This window comes from Ambystoma mexicanum, chromosome 7q (assembly GCF_040938575.1).
Source record: "Ambystoma mexicanum isolate Mex_15411 chromosome 7q, UKY_AmexF1_1, whole genome shotgun sequence".
In the NCBI taxonomy this organism is placed as follows: Eukaryota; Metazoa; Chordata; class Amphibia; order Caudata; family Ambystomatidae; genus Ambystoma; species Ambystoma mexicanum.
Window position 1 is genome coordinate 797,148,754 of NC_090941.1, and position 21,426 is coordinate 797,170,179.

Genomic DNA, 21,426 nt, shown 5'->3' on the forward strand with positions numbered 1-21,426 from the left:
TGCCCCTCGAGTTTGTTCTGCATTGCATTCTCTCTACCCACAATGACACACTTACATTCTATGTTTCAAACCATAATATGGATACCAGCAATGCCACGCACACACATGTGGCAATTGAGCACACTAGGAGAAATCAAACATCAGAACGCGACACCTCTACAACTAACTTTCATAACGCAGCTTAGGTCAGTGCATCCTAGCACCATGGGCACACAAGGCTTCACTTTGGGCACAAACGCTTCTATGGTCTTGACACCGAACACCTAGGAACTGACCCACATGCTCAGGGTACTTCCTGTCTGCACAGAACAGTGCGAGAACAAAGCTATCTTGCATTGTTCACTCTCTATTCACTCTCCTAACCCCCCTCCCACCCCTCTTTCAGATACGCCAGAGCACCTGGTAACCATGCAAATAACAGCAGCCTACAGTATAACATAGCAGTGTACCTCCTGTCAGCTGATCCAGCTAACGTGTGCAACTGAGACAGCACAACTGACCTCATTAAAATGATGATTAGACTGGCCAAGGACTCAAAATTCTCCACATGTGCTTGCCCAACGCAGTTGTGATTTTCTGAATTCCTCCATAAGAACGCCTTCGCGCCATGCTTAAGGAAGTTGTTTTGGAACCTTGCATGAAGGTTGCAGGTCTTTGTTCTTTCATTTTAGCTTATTTCAAGCTGATATGAAATGTGCCCTTTCAGCTAAACCTAGTTGGAAAACTGTGGTACAGCTGCAGTGTTATTCATAGAGCCAGACCTGGCTTGGTTCCTTCCAATTGGGATTTACCGTGTTCTCATTCTCAGAAGACCTTATACTGATAGAACATGCACCATGTTCTCATTCTCAGAAGACCTTATACTGATAGAACATGTACCATGTTCTCATTCTCAGAAGACCTTACACTGATAGAACATGTACCATGTTCTCATTCTCAGAAGACCTTACACTGATAGAACATGTACCATGTTCTCATTCTCAGAAGACCTTAAACTGATAGAACATGTACCATGTTCTCATTCTCAGAAGACCTTTCACTGATAGAAAATTTAGATTCTTGGTGCTTGTGAACCTATACAATGACATGTTTATCCACGGTTTTGTAACAATTTACACGTGGATCCTCCTACCAAGAGGAAGTGGCGGTAGTGGCAACCTCTGCCCTCATTCTGTTTCCGCTTTCCCTTTCCTTGTTAAATAGAGGCAGCCGCGTGTTCCCCTTCCAGTTCTCCATGACCAGCATTCTCAAGACTCTCCCAAGGGAGGCCTTGCCAGAAAGGTCTGTCCACGGGCACATTCATACTAACACAATGGGAAGATACACCTAACTCGGTCCTCAGACCATGCTAGTGAAGGGAAATACTGCATCCAGCACTTCAAAGGTTCTCAAGGAAATGCTGGCCCTAGGGACTGTGCCGTGATGGGCTATTAAATTGTACCACATTTGAGTTGCATCCAAATCCCTGTCTAAATCTTATAATATTAGTCACAAGCTTTTAAGCGTTCTACATTGCTAGATGGTTTTACAAAAGTACTGTCTGAGACAGCAATTAAGAAGGCCCACCTTGGCTGAACAAGGTTACACTACTTAGGTTTAGCCTGACCTACACAAGGGTTTGGTAGAAGGGTGAGCAGCCAGGCTTAGTCTAAGGAGGGAGGAGGGATGTAGTGAGTTACAAAGGACTCAGAGCATACACTTAGTCCAAGAAAACACTGATACCCTTACAACATATATCCAAAATAGTTATTTAATATGTCCACCAAGTCACACTGTTGTAACTTTCAAGTTAAGTAAATACTATAACACAGTGAAATAATAGAAGAAAACTTGCAATATTCTTTGGAAAATAAACCACAGTTGAAGTCACATTAGAATAGCTTTTTCAGTAACAAATCACAAAGTAAAGTCCTCTGAAACATATACGCAAATGTTTTCAAACACTTATAACATTTAGTACATTTGTTCCAGCCTGACATAAAGAGACCAATCCTATCTTATGGGAGTCTCACCATATCCAGAGGGGACGCTAGGCCACCAGTGATCAGAGGTTGGGCAGAAAAGGCTGGAAAACAGAGTACAATATTCAAAGTGGCAGAGTCCAACATGATCTCTTCTTGATTTTGCAGGTACATAAAAGTTAGGATTCACAAGTCAAAGAGGTTAAGAGATGTCCTTGAAAGATTGGCACAAGGACAAATGTCCTAAGGAAGGATTAGATTACAATAGGTTGTCCACCCAAATGTAATCCTATGACGACCTTGAGGGGTGCAAGATGCAAGATATCGGCAGCCCCTGGCATCAAACAAGCAGACTCCAGATCAGTTTTACCAGGAGCAGGACCGTACCCTCAAGTGAAGAAAACAGTTGCTGCAGGATGGTTCCAGAAGTGAGGCGACAGCAGACATGATCACTGGTTTCTCAGTCTTCGTGACAGAAGAAAGGGACTTCAGTGGATCTGGTGACAGCTCTAATGCAGACAGATGTGCAGTTCTGGCTTGTAGGCCTTTTTCAGGCCTGGATGAAAGACGATTGTCATGGTGGTAGACTCTTTTCTCGGTCCTCGTCTCTGGTGAGGAGATTTTGGGAAGCTGGCTGGAGTCACTGCTGGCTTAGGAGGATGCCCACAAAGTTCCAGGTGAAACCACACTTCAGGTGACGATGCACAGTGATGCAGCACAGTTCACTGGGGATTAGTCAATTGCAGGCCGTGGAGGTTTCAGCTCTTCCAGGGATGGCCCATATTGTAGTTCATCTTGGGATTGGTTAGGCCCGTCCAAGGGTGGAGGTCATTGTGTTTGGATCTTCCATGTTGCTTAGAAGTGTAGGTCGAGGCAGCAGCGATAATTCAGAAGGCTCTGGCAGTCGCTGGAAGTTGCTGACGGCATCCTTCTTCATTCTTCTTCATTAGAATCTTCTGTTCCAGCGGTCGACTCTGAGTTTCTATTCCCGGACCTCAGAACACTGGCTGAGTCCACCAATCATGACCCACGCACCATTCAAACTTGGGGGGGGTGGTTGTACAATGGGGACAGCCAGACTCCACTCTGAATTGGTTTCAGGCCGCCACGCTGCAGGTCAAAGGAAAGGGGAATTTCACTCACCTCCCCCCATCCTGTCCTGCCAGTCACTCAGAGACCCTTCACAGGCTTTCCTTGGGAAGCCCGGCAGTGACAAAGGGACCACAGAATCCTCTTTCACCAAGCAAGGTAGAAGAACACATCAGAAAGGGCAAATCACCTTGGACAGGGCTTTAAAAAGTACAGCCATCATTTTGTGCAAATGGTGTCCCTTGTGTCCCCTACCACAGCTGCAAAGACAGCCTGCAACAAATGTCCACGGGAAGTCATGCAAAAAGGTATATCTACAGCAGCCTGACCAGAATGCGTGTCACAGTAACCAATAACATACTGGGGACTCGAGAAAAGGGATACATTGGATCCTCTTAGCACTCCACATAAGGCGGGGTGTGCTGATCTTGCAAAAGAAAAGAAAAGTATCCCCCTGCCTTGGCAACTGTGAGTCAACCAAGGAAAAATAAAGAAATACTAAAGTGGAAGCTGTAGGAGCTCCCAGCAACACCGCACAGATAGTAAAATGTTGATACCAGAAAAGTTGGAGGAAATTATGACTCCAAAAAGAAACACCAAAAAAAGGTAAAACAGGTTCCCAAACGCAAAGTATAAGGATGAGGGAGTGTGAAAAAAGGTTCCCACTCACTCAGGAGAACTAGTCAAAAATCCAGTGGTCCAGCAAAAAGTGCTGAGGGACGCACAAGTGGATAGAATTTCACACAAAAAAGGAAATCTCTAATACACGTTGACAAAACAAATGCACACATTATTGATATGACATTCCTAGGGATGCTCAGCATAGCCCTTGACCTTTCTTGGCAAACCATTAAACCTTCTGCAGCAAATGTCAGAGGACCAATCTGTGCAGATTTCTTATACCATCGTATACAGCGGTGGCTGGTGGATTTATTTTAGTGGGAGGGCACACATATTTCCCAGTAACAAGCACAAGCAACTGAGTGAAGTGGGGGAGCCCAAAACAAGCAAGAGAGGTGTGGGATGGTACTCTGCATAAAAGCTTTTTTTTAAAATAATTGGTTAACATGGTGCATATTACATACAGTCGAAGTGGAAAATTAAAGGCACGTTTGTTCAGCATTTTCCCAATAATGTAAGTTATGTAATTGTAAGAACTCTCCCATGACTGTTTTCCCAATAATGCAAAGGCAAGTATTGCCAATTTGGCCAGAATGGCAGTAACAGCTACTGTAAGAACAAACATGTCTTGGATTTGCAAAAAAATGCCATTACCCTAACTAGGAACCTACCCATGATGGATTTACTGAATAAGCACAATGCCATTGATGTTTGCCTGAAAGTAATAGCCACCACAAGAATGCATTGTCCTTGGCTTTGCCCAACAGTCTAACAATGCCAGTAATGTAACTCTAAGAACACACAGATCATAGCTTTGTCCAATATAGCCGTACTTCCAGCCACTGTAAGAACACGCTGTCTTGGCTTTACCCAATGATGCCAGTACGCTAACAGTAATAAGACACCCATGACTATTTTACCCAATAATGCCAAGGCCAGCACTGCCTGCCTGGCAGTATCAACCACTGTAGGACACAAGTGTCTTGACTTTGCCTAGTAATGCTGGTATTGTAACTAAGCAGCCCCACCTAGAACCCTCTAGGCTGGTCTCCCACATGCTTTCACAAGGCTGTGCAGGAGTGAAGGCCTGGGTGTTTTATCTGTCAGTCCTTACCCATGCGCACTGATGTGCAGGGCATTAGGGACACCGTCAGTCTTTTTCTTTGCAGATCATGTAAACACGTTTAAGTTCTTTGCAAATGCAAACACTACATATGCATTATGGATCAAATTAAAATCACTCGCTCAATAATGCAAACGATGTATTTATTTATTTTACTAGCTCTCTTTTTGGGGACAGTGTGTTCTGACCCCTGCCGCGCCCATGATAGCATGCAAAGGTATGTGTAGCCTACAAACACCAAATCGTTTTGAAATATGCTTTGATCAGTACCTTGAATGTTATTTTCTTTGACGATTACTTTTCAGAAAAACCCTTTAATTAATTGCATATATAACTACATATGTAAAAACAAAAGGGGGGTGAGGCGCGCACTCCAAGTCCTGGCCAATATACTACCTGAAAAAAGAAAAAGAATAACTGGGTTAAATCCCAAAGTGTCCAATTCACTGGGTTAGGTCCCAAATGTTGCAAACATGTTCACAAGGTTGGATCCCTTCTGCTGCATTTGAACTGCTGTTCTCCTCCTCCTAGCGCTTTCGTGTCCCAACACTCTTCAGGGAGGCTGTGTTGACTTTCTTTTCAGGTGAATCCAATTAAGTTGCTAATGCAGTGTCTGAGGATTATGGGAGCTGTAGTGAAATCATTTGTTCAATTCAGGTGACCAAGGAAAGACTCCCCTCCAGGAGCACCCATCTTATCCTTAGCAGGGGGAGGGGGGAAAACCATAACTATGGTTCTCCACTGTAAGGCAAAATATCCCCGGTGCTGCAGCCTCTGGAGTCCGGATCTCCACAAATTATATGTAAAAACAAAAGGGGGGTGAGGCGCGCACTCCAAGTCCTGGCCAATATACTACCTGAAAAAAGAAAAAGAATAACTGGATTAAATCCCAAAGTGTCCAATTCACTGGGTTAGATCCCAAATGTTGTCACCCCCCTTTTGTCCCCCTTTTATAGCTACATATGCACTGCACAATGATGGCTTCTGTGAACCGCAGTTATTGGAACAATTTTTTAAGACAGGTTTGATTTATTTGTTTAGTTCGAAGAGACTGAAATATGACTGCCATAGATAATACTGACCACATAACTGTTTTTCCGATAGATTGGAGAATTACACCCCAGACCTGCAGCCGGCAGACGTGGAGCAAGCCATAGCAAGCGCCTTTAGTGTATGGAGCAGCGCAATTCCACTTAAATTTACCAAAATTAATTCTGGAGAAGCCGATATCATGATTTCTTTCAAGTCTGGGGGTGAGTGTTCTAATAGGCATAGAAAGCTTACTTATTGTTAAACAGTGATCTTCTCTTTCGGAAAAGGTTGTTTCCCCCAATGATTGTTCTTCTAGTTTCAAAACAGCCCTTGTCTGTCTTTTTTAGCAAACAAGACAAGGCTTTTACTCCGAGGGTGAAGGGCTAAATATGAAGGGCCAGATTTTCAGAGAAACTCCAATTTAACAAATGGCTAGCTAAGTGTAAAATATACATTATTGCAAATCACCAACTATCTGATGGGCAAAATGTAAGTGCCTTCCACAGGGCCAGTGCAAGAGCACGGCAATTCTGGGAATCCACCTAAGGTGACTTATCAGAAGCAGGCAGGCGCCTGACTAAATCTTGAAAAATTAAATATAGCCACACTACAAAGGATGGGAGTGCCAAAACAGAACGTTGCCTGATAGGGCTTAATTCCTTACACCCGCCCTGAAGCCCATCTGTATGTCTTCAACACGGGTATGTCTACCTTTTGCGATCCGTCCATGTTTCAAACAGGCGGCTCAAGGGTTACAATCCTTGGCCAAGCTGCATAGTGTAACACTGCTTCAGTTTCCTGGTGCCCGTGGGAGTCTGTAGGGTCAACTGTGTTGAACTGGATCACATTAATTACCATAGCGTGTGATACTAATTTCACCTATGATACGATGGCTGAGAAACTGGCATGTTGTCAGTTTCAGAGGAATCAGAGGTCATCACTGCTCAGTGTGAAGTCTGTGACTTACAGGTCCCATGCAGATTGCCAGAGCCAACACTTTACCCTTGTGATCTAAAGCAGGGCTTACAATGCTGAATCCACTTCTTCATAAGATTCACTGTCATAGTTGATAGCATCGTCAGTTCCCCGTTATCATGCCCAGGCTCTTCTTGCAAACCAATGATCCCCCTCCCCCACCTCCCCGACCCCCCAACCAACAGGTTTTGTTCTTCTGCAGATCATTCGCCTGAAGCCTGCCCTTCCACTACATCTTCAAGTAGTCTTTGTTTTGCTCAAAGCCAGATGTGCATTATCTGCATTCCCTCTATGAAACTTTCAGAGACAAAGTCGCCCAGGCATATTGCATTGTAGCCGCCAAATCCCAAGGAGTCATGAGATGTTCAGTGTTTTACCTCCTGATTGGGGTAATGTTCTCTTTGAAGCTCTTGCCAAATCGTGTCACAGGAGCTTTATACGGTGCAGCCTGGTTGATAATGGGGCACAATAAACGGTAACACGTCAGCTCCTCCCCACACCCCCATTTAATCAGTTTAAATTGACTGCCATTGGAAATAAGAACATTTTTGAAGGGTTGAAAAGCCCTTTAGCTGGAACAACCACCATGATCTGTATGGATTCCATAGGGAAGTCAGCAACTGTCTCCTTTTCTGAATGCTTGATCCTCCTACACTGTGATGTCATGGCAGAGGATTATGGGATTTTATAATCAGCTACTGTGACATCCCAGCAAGAAGACACAGAATGTTCTCTGCCAGGTCTTTTTGTCTCTGTGTTTGGTTGCTCTGAGGTGTGGGGACAGGGAGTCTGGTAACTGTTATGTTGTATATAGTTCCCTAATACCTCCTACTGTTCACCCCATTTGTATAATTGTTATTATTAATATAATTGTTCTTTTATAACACGCTTAATACCAACGGGTGGTTCCCTAGCATGGGATCAGGATTCAAACCTGTGTTGTGCCCCGTTGTCTTGCTTCCAAGACAAACACTTTGCCCCAGATCTATCCTTCCTCCCCCTTTTCCATTTGAAAATGTGACCTGGAAAATGTCACCAGGGAAGCAATTTCTATTTTCCTGACCCTTAAGAAGTATTTGGGGAAAGAACTTGAGTGTAGTCAGAGTGTATAATTGAGTAAATAGCACTCCCTGGTGACATGTCTCATGGCGTGATTTTCACTGAATACCTTCATCCCCTGCAATTCTGGACCCTAAGGGCAGCACAGGTCGGGTAAATGGATGCAGTATAGCCGATACATAACATACCATTATAGATGGCTACTACTGTTTAAATCCCATCTGAGAGCTCCAATGGATATCATATACAACATGGTCTTCTGATTCATAGTCTGTCAGATGTCACTTGGAAACGTATTGTTGGAGGAAAAACCCTGATGGTTAATAGCTACCTATCTATAATTCTATATAGCTCCACAGCAAATTCACCTGAGTGGGAGCTACTCAAATCACGAGAAGCACAGCACACACCGCATCGGACATTCCATCGTGTTTCAAAGGCGAAACAACTCAAGCTGCGCATGTCATGCTCCAAAATATTAAAACTTAAGTAGTGAAACTAGATCGAGCTGTGCAAAGGATTAGGTGAGAAGGTATGCTTGCGTTTTGCCACGATGGAGCTAGATTAAGGCTGCGATATATTGGATATGTTGAAATATATTCGGATATACCACTTTGCATTGATTTTATCATTTGTATTATAGACTTCTGGAGCACAGGAACACACTCATGGGGCATCAAAATAGGGATGTCTGTCCACACGAAGGCCGTGGAAGTGACAGAGGTTTCATGAGGCCCAAAACACATCTGTGTCAACATGTTTTGAAAAAAGCAGTGTCATGCATAAACACTGCACAATAAGTCGAATTGTGAGGCACATCCGATCTAATGAGTCCCTTGATAAGTAGGAAGGGTCAAAGGCTGGGATGAATAGCTGTGAACAATATGTATAATAAGAAATACATATAATGTTTAGCACTTTACTCCTGTGTCTATGAAACTGATGTAATATTGTATTGAATATTTTCTTACATGATGTTTGTTTACCGATTTTGTATACATGGATGAAATAAAATGAGCAATTTCTTTTTGAGAGAAGTCAAATGTTTTATAAGGGTTTAAGGCACACACACAGGTGCTACCGGAAACATTGCACAGATCCTGTGGTTGCTTTATATGTGTTGGTGCCTGGGAGATCAGGGAGGAAGCCACGTGCCCCCATAGTGTAACCATAATTGGCAGAGCCCGAGATCTGCTATTCTGTATCTAGCTACTTCTTACCCAATGCGACACCATTCCTCACGTTCCTGTACTCTGATAGGATGGACCTATTTGCATAATTTCCCACTGTTTGGATCTTTCTGCACTTTGCCTTGTGCCACAAACGCCTGGGCTTGGAACAGCCTTTGGTGGCACCTCTGCTGCCACAACGTCAATGGACTCCATCCTCAGCACAGCAGGCCACAGCGCCAGATTCCCCCTGAAGACGACAGTCGTCCACTCTCGCCCTGCTGGAGCTGCGTGTTCGACAGCTTGGATCGGACAGAGCTGAAGAACACTCTGGAACCAAGCCAACCATGTGGCCGTTGGTATCAACCCTAGCCAAGAAGACTTGACAGTAAGATGCCATCCACATCAAGGTGTTGATGGCAACTCATACTCTGTTTCCCTGACCCTAATCCTAACATTAGCGCCAGATTCCCCACAGGCCTGCGGTGAAGAACTTGAGTGAGAGCTGCACAACATCCAAGAACCATGAGGTAGCTCAGAAGTCCAAGCACCTGCCTCTACTTTGGCTCCAGCATTCAGACCGCGCAACATTGGGGCCATCTGCAGCTCAGCAAATGAGCCCACTTTGGCATTCAGCCGCATATCCAAGGTAGAACACAGACATGGTTAGGCAAAGGAGAGTGTAATGTACCCCTGGTGTCCCCCTTCAACAGTATAAGGACGCTTCTGAGCACCGGGGAGCCCCTGAACCCTGTGGTGACTGCACAGATGATCACAACCCTCATAGGTAGGTGCTCTTCCAACAAAGGTCTCCGGCCTTTTAGCAATGAAAATTACTTTAACTTAAAGTTGAAGACATGGAGCCACCCTGATTTTCAGAGACTTTCAGTCTCTAAAACATACCTCTGCCTGGAGCGTCTTTTATTTAATGTGATGAAGTGCTTCTCTGTTTCCCATCCACTCCAGGGATCGTGGTTCTGATTCCTTGTTCATGAATACCAATAGGTGAGCAAAGGCCAGATCATGGGGTACTGTGGCATATTTTGGGAGTGATGCTCAGCGTGTATAATGCAGCCTGGTGAAAGAATCTGAGTATGAATGAGTGTGACGTTGTATGTTTCACTTGGAGAAGAAACCTCTGAAGATTCAAAGCAGTTCTTACCCTTTTTACTCCCAGTGCAAGATCCTTTTTCCACACCATTGCCATGCAGAGAGCTATTGCCAGATGTAAAGCATAAAGCAAACACAACTTTAATTACAGGAATTGTTTTGTTTTTTCAAAAGATCATCAAGATTTCAACCCGTTTGATGGGCCACAGGGGACCCTGGCTCATGCGTTCTCTCCCGGAAGTGGGATTGGGGGAGATGCCCACTTTGATGAAGCTGAGACATGGTCGACAAGTGCACGGGGTAAAATATGCAAGAGTGAATGATGAGCCTCAATATTATTTGCCAACAGATCAAATGAAAAGTTAATTCTGCAAATGCCTGTAGCTGTAGTCACCCCCTGCACTTTCTCCGGCAATCCCTTGCACTGGGGTCTGTATCTGTTTCCATACAGTTCCTCCTTTTTTTTTCTCTGCACTTATCAGACACACCCTGTCTGTTGCCTTAAAGCTAGCACTTGCCACCTGCTGGCTGCACTACCACTGTTTGTTGCTTTTATTATTTATTTATTATTTATCTGTTTTCCTCTGCTAAGCACTTTCCACTCCCCCCCACCCATGCACTTTCCCCTTTCCCTCTCCCATGCACTTGCGTGTTCTCAATGTCACTGGGCCTAGTAAGATCGCTGTTTTGTTTCTCCCTTGTTCCCCTCTCTTGCCTAGTCGCACTCCAAAACACTTATGTACGAGCACAATACAAATAAAATATCAATTTCAACAAGGGCCCGATTCATTTAATTTTTTGCACGGTTCAATGTGACTTTGCACTGCGGAAAAATGACTTTGCACTGCCGACACAAACCCTGATTCATGGAACTGTGTAAAGTGTATTTTTGCAGTGCAAATTCATTTGTACAGCAAAACTGACTTTGGAAAGTTTGTGGTGGGTAAAATGGAAGATTGCCTGCCACCAACCTGCCCACAGCGCTCGTCCATGTGCATTTGAATGTGTAGCTTTATGTCATGCAAACGGAAATCACTTGGATGTGTTGCTGCACACGTCAGATGTGTGAGTCCGTGGATGTACACCCATGCGTCCTGTGTTTAAATGATGTCGGGGTCATTATTCACCTCTGTGCGTGTGTGCGCAATGGGCAGGTCCGTGACTGGACCTCCTTGAACTCCGCACCTGGAATTATTAAGTGAATTAATGTCTTTGATCTTTTTAACATTTCCATCACTTCAATGCATGTTATTCCAGTGCAGAATAGATATGTTGATCAAATGAACATGACATGCTGTCAACTAGAGTGGGTCAATTAAAGCTTTCTGAACATGCCTTCTTCTCCTAATCCAGGAATCAACCTGTTTCTCGTTGCCGTGCACGAATTCGGCCATTCGTTAGGACTTTCTCATTCGAATGACCCTAAGGCACTCATGTACCCAACATACAAATATGTTGATACAGTGAATTTCAAGCTCCCAGAGGATGATACGAAGGGAATACAGGCGCTGTATGGTAAGTACCCTTCCGAAGTTCCATACCAGGACCTTCTATATGTCTTTCTATATGTCTGTGCCCATCCAGTAACGTTTTGAAGACAGACATTGGAATTACAACGCAAAAGCAAAAATGACGCGCCATTGGGGTGCAGGGGAAGATAAACCACTGTCAGCAAATTGCCATAACCTCCTCTCGCTGCCCATAACTGAGGCACACATGTAACCACAAACTGTTCTTCCCCTATCTTCCTTCAACCCAACCCCTTGTTGTTTCTGGATCTTTCCCCCTTTCGCATCATTTGATCTTTCCCCGATTATTCTTTTCCTCCTGCAGACTATGGTCCGCATCACGAGGTGGTGGGGGGAGGGGTCACAATATGTCAATTCTCGGACAAGCCTAGGCACTCTGAAACCACAACACTGGTGATTTGGCACAGTATAAACGCATAGCAACATAGCATAACAGTGTGACTTTGTGATTAGGCTCGGCCCTTGTGTATTAAAAGGGCACTGAACTGCCAGGGCAAACCAACAGGCTTGAGGCCTCCCAGAGGAGCGCCTGTTTTTATGAGTGCTGTTAGTATTGCCAGATCGATTGCCCTGTTCCTCATCTATTTCCTCAGATCTCTGGATCTCTAACATGACCCCAGCAGGCGAGCTGACCATTACCCGTGGATCTTTCAAGGAAATGCATTCAAATGGGAGAGTCTAAAAGAAGAAGACAGGTGAATGCTCTTCCATGAAAAAACACATTTAGGGTAATGGTGAAACTAATGATTGGTGGCATACATAGCAGATTACAAAAAACAAGGGGGCTCCTGGGAGTCTGGCTGCCAGACATTAGTCCCGTTACAAGAGCCTTACCCAGAGTCTTTAGCTCACTATCTTTCACAGAGGAGAAATATCCAAAGCATATCAGTCTTTGTCCTGTCCTGGGGCAGTCCAGCACCGAAATGCTAGGCAATTCACCTCTGAACAAGAGTACCAACAGCAACCCCAGAGACGTGTTTCGGTCTGATTGGACCTCATCAGTAGGGTGGAGCTGTGCCTGTCTAAGAAAAGTGAGCAAGGGGTCCACGTCTGGATTCCCCTAGTAACTTAGGGTGAAACCCAAAGTTACTTAAATTATGCAAAAAGCAAGGGGGGTCCTGGGAGTCCCTCTGTCCGACATTAGTCCAGTCGTGAAGGAGAACTTTGATGCACACAACTATCAACCTCCCCACCCCAAAAAAAGAGTTGAAAATATAACTAGAAATCTAGTTGCTCGGTAAGACCTCTGCAAGAAGGCAGAGCACCAAGTCACGGTTGCATGAGCAGGAATTCTTCCACTGTATCCAGCTCCTGAAACAAGAAGTGGTAGAATTAGACACCTTTATATTTAAACCTATGACACAATAATTATTGAATATGATTTTTATTTGCCTTTTATTTATATGGTGCTATACGTCAAAGCACTGTACAAAAGTAAAATGGTACAAACAAATTGTAAAAGCACAAATTATCTAGTAAGAAGATTGATTTTAAGATTATAAGTGCCTGATTCATGGAAGTGTTTTATAATGGCGCAATCCCATAGGAAAACGTTCCATGAATCAGGCCCCAAGTGTTGGAAAAATAATACAAGTCAGTAAATTAATGAAAAATGCTCATTGATGTACTGTGAGACCTGGAAAGTGGGCTAATGCTCAATGGACATGGGACAGGTGACTGGAGTCAGGAGTGGGTTGCTAGGGCTAGGCGGAGACCATGTAGAGTGTCATTGAGGAACTAGGTTAAAAATGGGTAGACTGGATTTACAATGCCGTCCTTATCGGCCATTAAATATTATATCGGTACGGCCAAGGACAATTACATTGTCGTATTTTCAACTTGGCAAAATGGGTTTAGCAAGGCTAACCTAGTGGCCAATCAAGAGCTGTAAATTAAAATTAAGACCGGTCAGGAGCACTATTCAAAAATTGTTACAGAACATAGACTGCTGTCTGAATTGTCAATTAAATGAGTGCCTGGGTCCCCTTGTCTTTATACCATAGCAATTGGTGGCGAACAGAAGTAGAGAAAAGATGTCAAAGGTCAAATGGTAGAAGAGGGGGGACAGAGAAAACGATGGTGTCTGGAGTGTGAGCTCCTATCATGAAACCCCTCCAATGAGTAATACACCTGAAATTCGTGCTATCTTACACTACAGTTATTCATAAGGCCTACAGCTACAACCTGGATGACGTCTTGCCCCTTATGAACATCATACATATTGGAGCCTTGTAGAACGAGAGAAGGGTTATTATCACAGGATAATGACCCATGGCTTAGTTATTGCCCGATATGAAGTCAAGGTAATGATAGGAAGCGATAAATACCTCTCCCAAAGTCGTAAGTCTATTAGCTAATGCAGTAGCCATCTTGTTTTTTGTATGTGAGACTGGGCACACGCAAGATGCACGCAGCCCATCTCCTAACCCTAAAAAAAAGCCTTTCAAACTATTTTCAGCTTCGACGGAGCAATGACGGGCAAAAAGGCTATCACCCCCTTGTCGGGTGGCATACAGGGCTACCCAAGCTTGGGTTGACATGCATTTTGTTCCTGGCCCTGTATGACCCTGGCACGGGAGTGATCACTGTAATAACAACTGCATTATAAGCATTCCATTTAGCTGAGGGGTGATCTAGGATGCAATCCTCGTGCTTTTTAAGCTACATGTACACCACCATGGGGCTGTACTAGGTGTTATAAGGTCTGAAGAATGATGTATAGGTTCCCAGGTCCATAACGCCATGTATGGCACAAAGATAGGGTCTATCAAATTATTATACTCGGCTGGCTCTTTTAGGAGACACAGAAGGGTATAAAGGGCATGCATGGTAGATACAACTAATGTCCTTCTATGCATATGGAGCAGGTGAGTTAATGTTCTCTTCTTCGTGGGGGCAAGTCCCACTCCCCTTTTGGTGTTTACATTAGCATGGGTATCCACGGGCTGGAGAGTATGTAAAGCTCTCTGCGTGGGAGTTGGTTGCAGTGCACCATGCACTGTGTGGCCAGTAGGATCTGTAGGCTCTACAGGTTTATACAGCCTGTGGATTGGCCAATCTGAAGAAAGCAAGCCACACTGCAGGCTTATAACATGGTTTAGTGATTTAGAACTAGAGTGTTGCAGATTTCAATTATGTAAGTGTGTGGCCACGCTTATCATGTGCAGGCAACATTTTGTATTTAGTAGTAGAATGATGTAACCTGTCGCCATAGTCATCATCTTGGAGGAATGTGACAAATCATTTGAGAGTGCAAGCCAAGAAGTGTGCAATGTGTGCCTTCTCCAAATAACAATGGCCAACTCTGCGGTGCATGTACATGCTCAAAGGCATCATGATGACACTCTGCTGACTGACAGACTGGATCGTTGTTGTTGTACATAGGTGCTGCATTTTACTGCACCTCAGAGAAGAGCTCTCTACTTCGACGCCAATCACTGATCACTCGGCTCAACCTGCTCTGCCTTTGGAGATCCTCTCCCCAGGCTCTCTCCAATTATCGCAGCTATGTCTGTTACTCCACACTCTACCTGTAATGCACTGGGCGCATCCTTTATGAACAATGGGTGCTTGTGTCCCAATGAAGTTCACGCTTAAGGAGCCTAATTACCACTAATGATTGAGCTATGTACCATGTTATTTTTTTATTTTTTTGTATTTGTATTTATTTGAAGAACCGGTATGTCAATTCCGATCAGAAATGCTTTACAATACCGAATTTACGGATAGTGGAGGCATTCTCATGACAGGTACCTGTACAATAGCACAAAGATGAGAACAAGAGCTGAGGCAGTTTAAGAGGGTATAGAAATTGGGACATACATCAAGGACAAAACAAATAGAAAAAATACATCCATAAGTAAAACATGACATACAAAGGTAACATGAACCTAAGGGGACAAGTGCTTTAAACTAAAACGTACTATATATACAGAATTACATTATTTAGAATTACTGGAAACACTTGTGGGGTCAAGTAGCGAGGATGGGGAGGGACAGGGTGAGTTCCCTCTATGGCAAGGAAGTGATGTTTAGTCCGAGCTTTGAAGAGGTCCACTGTTGGACTGGCTTTGATTGTTATGGTCACTGAGTTCTAGTGAAGAAGGGCGTGTAGGGAGAAAGAGCAGAAGTGAGAGGAGGCACAAAGAGGGCGAGGTTGAGTCCAGAGGAGGATCAGAGGGAACGAAATGGTGAGTAAACTGAGATACATTTAGACAGGCACTGAGGAGCAAGACCATTGATACCTTTGTAAACTATGAGAAGGAACTTGAAAAGAGAGTGGTTGTGCTTGGATAGAAAACCAGCATGTTGTTGGTAGGTAGAAGTGGGGTACAATCTGGGTAGGTTGTAGAACGTGTGGGAACCAAAGTTGAGAAGTTTGTCTAGAGGGACGAGGGAACAGAGAAGAAGTCAAATTTAGAGTTTTTGTACCGTGTTTAGTATGAAAAGGACAAACTTTCTAAATAGTGAGCGGGTTAATAAGAGAAGCACAAGCAGTGGAAGTGATGAATTGTTGCAGTCAGAAATGACTATCAAAGAAGACTCCCAATATTGCAAGCCTTGGGCGATGACGCAAGTAGGTCAGGCAGGACGGAGATAGGAACGGCGAGGGAATGGAAGGCATTGGAAACAGAGAAAGATGACATTTGTTTTTGAATTGTTCAGCATGAGGCAGTGGAGGAGTGAACTTTTAGTTACACAACGCGTAGTGGGCGAGACAGGATTTGTGTGTCCTACCATCCCCCTCACAATATGCATATCCCATTTGACAATGCAAAATACTAGAATTGTACACTGAAAGCACAAATCAGTAATGCACAAGAAGTGCTTTGCAGATTTGGTTTATGCAGATCAGCCCCTCTGAGTTTATTTGCAAGATATGAGCATATAGAGTGTAGGATAGGTCGGGCCAAAAAAGAGCCTAGCTTCAAGAAGTTGAAACATGACAAACTTGGCACATTGATGCTACTTACACAGGGAGAGAAGGGCCTGGAATATGCAGACTGTAGGATGGAGGGCTGACATGCCGAAAGAGAAAACAACGCCTCCACCATTAAAAGAACAATTTGGGGAATTAGAAAAGCACTGCTGCTGAAAAAGAGCTCTCTCTGCAAAGGGAATTCCTCTTGGTGGGTAGTGATGGTACACAAAAAGCCAAGAATACCAAAGTTACCACAGCACTGATCCATAGCAATGATGTGATGGTTTTCCATTAGAATGACTGGGTGTAATGTGTAAGAGCCTTGCTGTCTATAGGGATGTTTTTGGAACTGGGTTTAATGTCTAAGAGCCTTGCTGTCTATAGAGATATGTTTGGAACTAGGTGTAATGTCTAAGAGCCCTGCATTCTATAGGGATGTGTTTGGAACTAGTTTTAATGTGTAAGAGCCTTGCTCTCTATAGGGATATGTTTGGCACTAGGTTTAATGTGTAAGAACCTTGATTTCTAGAGGGATTTGTTTGGAACTAGGATTAATGTCTAAGAGTCTTGCTTTCTATAGGGATTAGTTTGGAACTAGGTTTAATGTGTAAGAGCCTTGCTTTCTATAGGGATGTGTTTGGAACTAGTTTTAATGTGTAAGAGCCTTGCTCTCTATAGGGATATGTTTGGCACTAGGTTTAATGTGTAAGAACCTTGATTTCTAGAGGGATTTGTTTGGAACTAGGATTAATGTCTAAGAGTCTTGCTTTCTATAGGGATTAGTTTGGAACTAGGTTTAATGTGTAAGAGCCTTGCTTTCTATAGGGATTAGTTTGGAACTAGGTTTAATGTGTAAGAGCCTTGCTTTCTATAGGGATATGTTTGGAACTAAGTCTAATGTGTAAGAGCCATGCCTTCGCTAGGGGTGTGTTTGGCACTAGGATTAATGTCTAAGAGCCTTGCTTTCTATAGGGATTAGTTTGGAACTAGGTTTAATGTGTAAGAGCCTTGCTTTCTATAGGGATGTGTTTGGAACTAGTTTTAATGTGTAAGAGCCTTGCTCTCTATAGGGATATGTTTGGCACTAGGTTTAATGTGTAAGAACCTTGATTTCTAGAGGGATTTGTTTGGAACTAGGATTAATGTCTAAGAGTCTTGCTTTCTATAGGGATTAGTTTGGAACTAGGTTTAATGTGTAAGAGCCTTGCTTTCTATAGGGATTAGTTTGGAACTAGGTTTAATGTGTAAGAGCCTTGCTTTCTATAGGGATATGTTTGGCACTAGGTTTAATGTGTAAGAACCTTGATTTCTAGAGGGATTTGTTTGGAACTAGGATTAATGTCTAAGAGTCTTGCTTTCTATAGGGATGTATTTGGAACTAGGTTTAATGTGTAAGAGCCTTGCTTTCTATGTGGATATGTTTGGCACTAGGTAAACACATTGTGGTTCCTATTATGCATAGTCCCAGATAGCCTTAAAGAGGCATGGGTGTGCCCTCTCTCAAAAAGACCATCGCTAGACCCAGCTAACCCCAATAACTACCGACCCATAACAACAGTTCCATTCCTCCTGAAAATATTAGACAAGGCCGCCCACAAACAGATTCAACTATACCTCGAATCGAACGCGATCCTAGGAAAAAGACAATCTGGGTTCCGCAAAGTGCACAGAACTGAAACCTCCCTTCTAGACCTAAAAAACGAAATCACTAACATCCTCGACAAAGGCAAGCCCGCTCTCCTCCTTCTCCTTGACCTTTCTGCAGCATTTGATCTGGTAGATCACATCACACTTACCAGTCATCTGATGCATGCTGTGCACTTCTCTAAGGACGCAGCGTCCTGGGTAACCTCGTTCCTAGAGGGAAGAGCTATGAAAGTGTTCTCTAACACAGCTCATGCAGCACCTTCCATCATCCACTGTGGTGTCCCACAAGGCTCTTGTACTGCTCCCACGCTCTATAACCTTTTTACCAAGCCTCTCTTTGATAAACTAGACACACTTGGGATCACTTACACAAATTACGCTGATGACACACAGGTTCTCCTTCCACTGACGGGGCATAATCATCAAGACGCCACTACCCTACAGCAAATCTACTCCACCATACAAGACTGGATGGCTACCAACGGCCTCTGCCTGAACGGGGACAAACCCGAAATCCTCATTCTAGGCCAGAAATCCACACTCTCCAACCTCAACCCGCTGTACCTCAACTTCAGCATAGATAACTGTGTCATCCCAGTATTATCGTCAGTCAAAACACTGGGGGTTTACATAGACGCTACCCTATCTATGGACAAACAAGCCAGCGCCATAGTCACGGCCTCCGCATTGAGTACTAAACTTATCAACGCAATAAAACCATTCCTAACTAAGGATAACTGCCTCTCCATCGATAGAGCAACCATAGGAGCCAAATTAGATTACTGTAATGCGCTCCTAGCCGTCACCTCCAAAAAAAACCTATCTAGGCTCCAAACAACTCAAAACAACGCTCTTAGAGCAGCCCTCAGCATACCGAAAAGAGACCACATCACTCAAGCTAGGAAGACAGCTCACTGGCTCCCAGTCAAGGACCATATCTCCTTCAAAATTCTCACAACCACTCATAAATGCATCAACCTCTCAGCACCCTCAGACCTATATGACACATTATGTAGATCTCAATCCACGAGACCGACCAGATCACAATACACCAATCGACTAACGATACCTCGCGTCAACAGGACAAAAGCAGGAGGTATAGGCTTCCCCTTCCTCGCACCTAAGCTTTGGAACTCCCTCCCCACTGACCTCAGAGCTGAAACATATCTCTTCTCCTTCCGCAAAAAACTCAAAACTGCCCTATTCAACTAACCCTGTTCTCCCAGTTACCTGCTCCTCAATGTATGTATGTAACAAAAAAGAATCATTTCGTCCAATGTAACACCTACGGACTGCACTGTTTGTAACTAAGTATAAGCAACACTGTAACAAGCGCCACGATGCCTTTGGTCTGCTGTGCGCTCAACAAATGGGAATAAATAAAATAAATAAATGTACCCTTTGTTGGCAAGCACTTAATTTAACTATAAAAGAACCTGAACAAATGCAACCTTTACAGAACCACCTTTCAATCTTTCTACACTCAAGTTGAAATATTTCGGTCCGAGCTTTACTCTTTGCCATACTTTCATCTACTAATCAAAGTTAAATCGTTGGGTCAAGGAACTGAATGCTTCATCTTGTTCTTATTTGGCCCAGTTGTTCAACAATTGGCATCCCCCTGACTAATATTAAGGATATTCTTCAGTAATATGCTTGCCAAACATCTGAGTATTTACTTTTTTCGTCAATCTAACAATTCACAAAGTGTTTCGCTATTAAATTGAAGGGGCATCAACAGGGGTAACAACAGCAGGAACCACTACGGCAATGACTACAACAGCTCAGTCAAAAACCACAACAAAAGGAACTCAACCATCGCAGACAAAAACTCCAGCAACTACAAGTCCAAGAGTCCAGATGGAAACAACAAAGTCAACTGCAGCCTGTACTCCAGACATGAGAATCGATGCAGCCGTTGTCATTGCAAATAAGATCCATTTCATTAAAGATGGGTAAAGTTACTTCCGTTACCTTTCTAATTACCTTTAGAAATCTACATCGAAAGGGTCTTTTTAGTGTATGGATATTCATCCCTGGTAATATTCTCAGCCAGATCTGTACTGTATATATGTTGTAACTGTTCGCAGATGTTTCGCATAGTTGCTTTGCACAGATGACCAATAAAGTTGGAATGATCTCAGTCTACGTTGTGTGACATTTGGTAGCACTTGCTTTTCAATGGGCGTCATTGCTCTATCAAAGTGCATGAAAGGTACTATCTGTGTTTGCTTCATAGTTCCTGCTTACAGAGGATGTGCAGGTAAAGCCTATCATTGAATGCATCCAATGTGAGGAGTGAAGACTGTTCTTGAATATTGTGATTTGTCAGTGGATTCATTCAACCTGCGGAATATGATCATTCATAAGCCTCAAATACAGAGATTGTTTGTCATGAAGACGAGATGACACCACACGGTGACTGGAACATACATATTGTCGGGGACTCGCAAATCATACATGCACAAAAATGGGAACCACAAAAATCTTAAGACTTGCATTTTGGATAAAACCTAAAACACATACAGGCAACGCCTGTCAGGGCCAAGAGTGCCTCAAGTTTGTCCACAGGTGTAGTATTATTCCCACCTACAGAGTACGTTTTAGCCATAGTAGCCATCCACTAATGGGAACCATACAGAAGTACAATTATGCAGCTGTAATCCCCAGCTTTCTTTGTATTGTCCCAGCATGTCTCCCTAAGGGCCTAATTCACGATTATTTGTACCAAAAAAACGGGATTTGTGCGCCATTCTGCCCGCAAATCCCCATTAGGGCCTTAAAACCGCCTCTCTAATGCTCCAAAGCGTGCCACTCACTTTGAAGGTGCACATTGCAAAAGATCATGTTGCCTCGTTTGCATGAGATAATGTGCCATGCAAATGATGGACTTCCCTGCAGAAAAAAAACAAGGCATGTGCATGGCCATAGATTTGCATTAATCTTTTCTTGAACACATCACAAACATTATGCAATTGGGATACGCACATGTTTTTGTTTTTGTTCAATATGTATTTATTCCAGTATTTCGTTTATTTTTTTTTTCCAGGTCTGTATGGGTAAAACAACCATTCAAAACTGCTGCGGTGACATCTGTACAAACTCTCTGGCCAAATATGCCAACGCCGGTCGATGCCGCCTATGCTTTTCCTGCTCGAGGGTTGGTGATTTTATTTAGAGGTAAACACCA

The 21,426-nt window shown here is 43.6% G+C and overlaps 1 protein-coding gene across 1 annotated transcript in view; it reads left to right on the top strand.

The window, feature by feature from the left end:
- The window catches only part of LOC138527772 (collagenase 3-like), a 62,006-nt gene that overhangs the window by 13,343 nt on the left and 27,237 nt on the right, over positions 1-21,426 (top strand). Inside the window, exons 3-7 of the mRNA XM_069639053.1 lie at positions 5,899-6,047; positions 10,314-10,439; positions 11,493-11,654; positions 19,966-20,191; positions 21,286-21,416. Of these exons, the coding sequence (XP_069495154.1) occupies positions 5,899-6,047; positions 10,314-10,439; positions 11,493-11,654; positions 19,966-20,191; positions 21,286-21,416 (794 nt within the window). The remainder of the gene's footprint in view (positions 1-5,898; positions 6,048-10,313; positions 10,440-11,492; positions 11,655-19,965; positions 20,192-21,285; positions 21,417-21,426) is intronic.